This window comes from Belonocnema kinseyi, chromosome 2, assembly GCF_010883055.1.
Source record: "Belonocnema kinseyi isolate 2016_QV_RU_SX_M_011 chromosome 2, B_treatae_v1, whole genome shotgun sequence".
Lineage (NCBI taxonomy): Eukaryota > Metazoa > Arthropoda > Insecta > Hymenoptera > Cynipidae > Belonocnema > Belonocnema kinseyi.
The window spans coordinates 36,239,167-36,246,414 of NC_046658.1; the positions used below are offsets into that span (position 1 = coordinate 36,239,167).

A 7,248-nucleotide genomic window follows, 5' to 3' on the forward strand; every position below is an offset into this window, starting at 1 on the left:
ACGGAAATACTATTAATTACTAATTTTGTGAATAAAATCTTTTTATATGTACGTATTTTGTTGAATAAATTGAATTCTTTCGGAAAAATTGAATATTTTTTTTAGTGGCCCTAATAATTTGGGATACCGATTTTTTTCGAAAAAATGCCCAAATAAATGAACGAATGGAATTGCGAGCTCTATATTTTAGGAAAAATCGTTAACTCGACTCATTTATTCACTCAAAAAATTTGGTGCAGTTTGTTCCAATAGAAAAAAAATTATCCTTAAAAAATGGAGTGGCCCTATAAATATGGGACATACTGTATATGTCGACCAATCGAATCAGCATATGGAGGGGCTCCTTTCGTGGTGAGAACGTTGGTGGGAGTCGTTCCCGAGTAAATCTAAGTGAGATGTTTTCGATTCGGAGGACTAAACTTAAATGGGGTTCCAGTGTATTTAAAAACAGGCAAGGTAAATGGACTAGTAATCGACACCTTAAGCCAAATTGTAAATTCAAAATTGTGCTAGTTGTATTTAAAACATAATTCTTATTTTCACAAAGGACATTTTCACAAATATCACATCCTTCCGTATGATTAAAAATAATTAAAGAGCCTATCCGTTATAGTTTGCAGTATGAATCGCTTTAATATCTTTATTAGAACTGAAAATAATATCTTTGTATATTTTTGTACTTTTAAGCAACAATTTTTATTATTTCCTAAATTTCTCAACTGCAATTGATTCATAAGAGTTGTCCTCATACCCATGAACTTTTTCTAATTTTTCCCACTTCTCTTTGTATAAGAAATAATGCTCTAAACTTGACTGTTCTTAAATCTAATCAGCGCGTCGAAATACGTAAGTATACAAAGTTTGAAGAAAATCCGAGAATTCAGCTATTCGGAACTTTATCCCACTGAGGGGTGCGCTTTTGCATTTTAAAATTTAATCCTTACCTCAAAATCTCAATAAGCTGATATCGCATTTTAAACTAGTAGTAGAATTTGATAACAATAATAATAAGAAATTCCATGCTTCACAATAATGTGACTTAATATTGACGTTGTAATTAAGACCAAATAATAACCTATAACTAATTATACTTTAATGTGGAACCAGGTTCATAAAGTGTATAAGCTTCCAAACTTTTATATGCTTTCACTTCATTTGTTGTGTAAGAAATATGGGATTGAATAAAATTTTACACACTATATCCACTAAAGTGATCGACAGAACTGCAGGCACATTCTCACTGAAATCTTGATCTTTCAGAGCACAAGGATGAAAATTTTCGATTTTGCATAGAATGGGTCACCAAAATTTGCAGACGGTCCTGCACACCTGTAGGTTATATTTCAGATTTTTTTCTTTATACTTGAATCTAGTTTAGCTGCGAGGCTTTAGGCGTTAGGAATGCGAAACATATAGGGTTCAAACCCGCGGCAAATAAAAACTTTCATAGCGTGCGATTATAAATAGTGTAGTGATTGTGTAATACCAAATAATTGTGTGCTCGAGCATGTGAACAAATATTATAGTAGAAAGTAATAATATAATGATACAAAAGATTAATTTTTTTTGGCGAAAAATTGGTTTCAAGACTTCTTCGATATAGACTTATTTTAGCTAGAATTTTAGATTTTATAGAACTATTTTACGTTTTTCGTATACCCTTCCTTTCCATCGAGGTTACGTCACCCCGGTCTTTAAATTTAATAGAACTTTATAACATATTTCGTTGAATATTTCAACGCAATGTAAAACAAAGACGATTTTTATTTTTCCCGTGTATCTTTGAAAAATACTTTTCAACGAAATCATAGTTTTATATTATTCATAATAACGAAAGTACAAAAAATCGAATTTTTAAATAAATTTTAACTCCACTGCTGTATGGAGGATGCATCCTCATTAGCATTTTATATCAGCTGAGAGCTGTGCGTATGGTTGATTTACTCCAACCGAATTCTGTCTGACGCAGCCATACAAATTCGTTCTATTACAGCCATCTTATGTTTAGAAATATCTATTAGAAAAAATGACTGAAGCAGTAATATTGCTTCAGTAATTATGGTATTGGTAAAATACGCAAACCATATCGCTGTAGCTAAGCGAGCAATGCATTATGGTTGGAATAACCACAATTATGCGTGTATCGTCGAATTATTTCTTGCAGTGAAACATTATTTTGCTGTTATTCAAATCACGTAATTCATTGAAATAATTATACTAGGAAATTAGGTTTCTTTACAAAGAAAAACTAAATACTTATGCAGCGCCATTTTACGATGTAAATGATTCTTATAATTTAAAAAAAGGCAATGGTATAATATTTTAACAGTTTTCATAATTTTTACAAAAAATTTTAGGTAGCAAATTTTAAAATAAATTCTTAAGGTTATTATAATGTCATATTTTAATGTAGGAAAAAAACATATGTGCAACATAACCTCTTTAAATTAACTGATTTCATCAGTTGCACTTTCAATGTTCAATTAGTAGTTTTACTGCTGGGCTCCATTCTTCTGGATGACTAATAACGGATAAGTGATTCAACTCATAAGCAATTATATTTTACTAATTTAAATTAGAGAGTAACTAATAATTAGTATTTTTACTAAATTTGTACTACAATGAATTATCGTCTTTTTGATAAACCAGATTTAGCGAGGTAAAGAGCGATAAGAAAAAATCAATTTCACCAAGAAATAATTCAATTATATAATGATAATAATATTCCCGGAGAATCGGTTTTTCGTATCCATAATAGATTAATAATTACAAAAACATCGGGTTCAGAGCGATATTTAATTTTTAGGAATCGATATTTTGAAATCTGCATTAAATTGAATTTGGTATGTTCCCAAATTTAACAAGCATCTACATTTTTCACACACATGTTAGTGTTTTTCCAATGTTTTGTTTGACGTACGACAATTTTCTAACTAAAAATAAATATAATAGAATAAAAACGTGTAAAACATATCGCCAAATAGTGAATTTTGCAGCATGGCGTTGCGGGCGCTGTTATGCTGGGACAGGTAAAAATGTCTGGAAGGTTAGTATAGTGCTTGACATATGAATGCAGACAACTTTTTGAAGAAAATATTCTAAACGTGAAGGTTACTAAGTTATTACGTTTTGAATATCATTATATTTAAAGTGTATCATGCTAGGATACGCCAAAATGTCAGCCGTCAGGAGGGTTATCACATAGTACTGCAACTGCATACGACTTTTTGGAGAAAATATTCCAAATGTAAAAGTAAGTCATACATATACAAATAGTAATATTTCTTAACTGTAGAATCTATTTTTTAAGTCATGTCCCATTCTTTTGTCGATTAAAGACTTTTTATTATCACAAAATAAAATAAAATATCAAAAATGGTAGATTAGTGTATTAGATCGGGTACCCTCACCTCGAATTTCGGACAGTTGTTTCTATTTGGTGACACTGTAAGGTCGTCAATCGACAAAAGAATGGAACAGCATGACTGACAAAATACATTCTACACTTGAAAAATATTACTATTCGTACATTTATGACTTACTTTTAAGTTTATAATATTTTCTCGAAAAAGTTTTCTGCATTCCCAGGTCGTCATGCTAAAATACTCAATTCAAACCAACGAGGTATTCCCGCTCTTCAGGCCTCTTTTTCATTGGCCAGCCACTGACGTGGGTGTCAGCTCGTACATGGACCGTGGTAGGAGGTGACAAGTTCAAATAATTGCGTAAGGAGGGTTTCACATATGTGGAAGTTCAAATGAGTGGCAGTTTACATAAGTGGAAGTTTACTGTGTATACGAATTTTTATCTTTTTACTATAGAAGGCACGAGTAACTTTTTTATTAAACTTTTCATTTAAGAGTAGAAGAAAACGTGACATCATGAACATCTTCAAATATTTCGAGCAGTTTTTACTTCCGTTTCGCAAGTGGAAAAAATACTTTCCATATTTCTGTCTTTCACTCTTGTGAAAAGTGCTCGAAACAGTTGAATATAGCCTGGCATGTATTCTAGCGCTTTTCTTAAATGAAAGAGTCTTATTGAAAATTGGAAAAAAAAACAATCGTACTTATCGTATACTATTTAGGTCGCTTTTGCATAATTCACATTTTTTAATTATATAAATATATCTTTGTTTAATTTTTAATCTCCCAATAATGATTATTTAAGATCAAAAGTTGTTAAGGTGTACCCGTATTTTTATTTGGTTTTTTTGAACATGAACAGTTTCAAAGTCGTTTCAATGGATCGATTTGATTATATGATATTATTATTCTGAATATATATGGGAGCGAACGGGACGGGACATGCTTACCATCAAGTGATGTTCGCCGATGTATTTGTTTGCCGTGTACATGATCAGCTCAATTATTCCCATGATGATGAGCTCCATATACGTTGTTTTGCCTAAAACGGCTCCCATGGATATTAGGGGCGCTGCTACTGCAACATCTGCACTAAGCAATCTGTAAAATAACAGTGCTAATCTTCAATATAATGTAGTAATTCCAAAGGAAATACTAGTATATTTCACGCACATATATGATTGGCATCAGGAAAATAAGGTTTTATTTTCACAGAAGAAAAATATCTTCTATAATCTAGTCGCCACTAACATTTCTGTATGCACTAATAGATCCCCGAGATAAATTTCGTTCAAAAGTTAAGAAAAAGTCTCGTGATTACGAATAAATGTGTTATTTTTTTGAAATCATGGACGGTTTGAAAAAAAAACTATTTTATTAACAATTTCATTATTAATTATCCAAAAAAGAATTATAAAATCGTTTTTAGCATCTCTGAACACAAATAAAACTTTTTTGACTTGTGCAATTTTTTCGTGGGATAAACCGTTTACAATTTACAGCGTTATAAACAAATGAGTTTTGAAAAAAATTCACATGTTTGCATAGTTTACATTAGAATGTATTGTTCGCAAAACTTAAAACTTGTACATTCTCTATATTGAGGTTAGATCTCTTAAAACCAAAAAGAAACCTTCCACAACCAGGCCAACCAGTGCCATAATTCTGAAGATATTTGCTACACCTTTTTTCATAACGTTAATCTTATCTTACACAGTGTAATTATCTTGTTTAGAATTTTCAATACAGGCCCCTTATTGTTTTTAACTATTTTTATTACAAGGGCGCACAAACCATATATGAAAAGTAGCGGTTGCTACCCCGACTGGGGAGGGGTGGGTACCCAAGAAGTTGGATAGGTGGGGTGTGGGTTTCAGTGAGATGGACTGAAAAATGTAGATTTCACTGAAAATAATACTAAATAATTCATGATTTTAAGTAAAAATGAAGAAAAAACTTTTTTTTTAAACAAAATAGCCCGTCGCTACCCCGGTGGCGGAGGTAGTGTGCGACCCTATTTTATTAAAGAAAAACCTTTATGAGAGAAAAGGAAAGTCCTTGTGGTCAGTATGGGGCTGCGTGTATGAGCATATAAAATGATAATTTTACGGCATTTTGGACCAAAAATGAACCTTATAAATTACAAAACGAGTCATCGGGGTATTTTTGAATTAAAATTGCGAAAAATCGTTTTTCGTGGAAAACGGTTCTAAACCTGGTAATTGGCTACACGTGTTATACTTTTTCTTCGTACATGAAATATACCTACCTAGTTACTTTCTAGGTATGCGTATAGGCGCAATAGATTCATTATAGGTCCCAGTTTAATCTCCTACTCAAAGCCGAAAATAGTAATTTTGAACTTTACTTAGAAAAACGTTCATATCTCCTAAGTTAGAACTGGCCGTTAGGGTTTTTTTCTTGCGGACACCCACATTTTTGTTACAAATTGACGAGCTCTACAATCGAAAATTTTCAATTTATTAGTGATAACCTTTTTTTAAAACATTAATTTTACCGTAAACCGTATAATTGTTTTGGTCAACATTTTCAATACCTGCTCTTTATTGTTTATCACCATTGTTCTTAACTTTAATCAATTGAATGTTTATAAGGTTGTGAATAAATAATGGCTCGTCTTATGAGAAAATGTCACTACTGTAAAAAGTTTTATTTTGTGCCAGAGATGAATAAAAACACAAAAAAGTATATTTTCTCAATTGAGGCTTTTTCTTCAATAACATCAGTAATAAACAATAAGGAGCAGACATTGGAAATGCTAACAAAGGCAATTATGCTGATTACACTAAGATTAACGTTATAAAGGAAAATTGATCGGAAGCAAATTGAAAACTGTGACGTGTAAGGGGAGGGGGGCGTAGATTTAGAACAAATATATTGCTTATAAGGCTGTAAATAAATAATGGTTCATCGTACGAGAAAATTTGTCGAAAGTGAAAAGTTTAATTTTGTGCCAATTTGAAACAAATTTTTTTAATCTATTTTCTCAATTGGGGGGTTTTCGTTAATAAAACTAGTTATAAACAATAATAAAGAATAAATGGCTCATCGTAGGAGAAAAAGTGACAATAATAAGAAGTTTTATTTTGTGCCAGAGATAAATAAAAAATGTAAAAAAAAACTATTTTCTTAATTGAGGGTTTTTCGGTCGGTTCTTCGTAAATAACAATAGTTATAAGCAATAAAGAGCAGGTATTGAAAATCATAAGAATGTAGTTTCTCAGTCATGTTCCATTCTTTTGTCGAGTGAGGACCTTTCAGTGTCACAAAATAAAATATCGAAAATGTTGTCCTTATCCCCATGAAGTCATGCTAAAATCCTCAATTTAAACCAAAGAGGGCTCTTTGGGTCTCTTTTTTAATCGTTAAGTCACTGGCGCGGGCGTGACCGCACAGACCGTACATGGACCGTAGTCGGAGGTGAATACTGAGAAAAATGTTTGTTTGAATCAAACAAATTTGGTTTAAATCAAACAAATTATTTCTTTAATATGGGGTCAAAAAAATGTTTGGTTGAGTTAAATAAATTGTTTATTTGTCCTTATTTGTTTGGTTCAAATAAATGTTTGGTTAGTTTCCAATAAATTTCTTGTTTAAAATAATTAAAGTTCTTACCTTGAATATATATTTTTAAAATTAATTAAAGATTTTGTTCAAGTGAAGTAAATATTTTTTCCACTTAACCTCGAAATTGAGCATTCTTTATAAAAATAATGTATAAGCTCGATAATATGTTTATTGTTAAGAATAAATATTATTGTACGAGGGTGGATTGATAAGTTTCCGGCCTGACCAAGAGATGTCGCCACTAGGCCTACCTTGAGGTGGCGTTCTATAGTACCATCCTTAGATAGCTTGTAGC

At 31.5% G+C, this 7,248-nt stretch overlaps 1 protein-coding gene across 5 annotated transcripts in view; it reads right to left on the reverse strand.

Moving 5' to 3' along the window:
• The window catches only part of LOC117168032 (ammonium transporter Rh type B-B), a 264,431-nt gene that overhangs the window by 56,943 nt on the left and 200,240 nt on the right, over window positions 1-7,248 (reverse strand). For all 5 annotated transcript variants that reach the window (XM_033353362.1, XM_033353363.1, XM_033353361.1 and 2 more), the window contains one exon: window positions 4,316-4,466. In XM_033353362.1, the coding sequence (XP_033209253.1) occupies window positions 4,316-4,466 (151 nt within the window). The remainder of the gene's footprint in view (window positions 1-4,315; window positions 4,467-7,248) is intronic.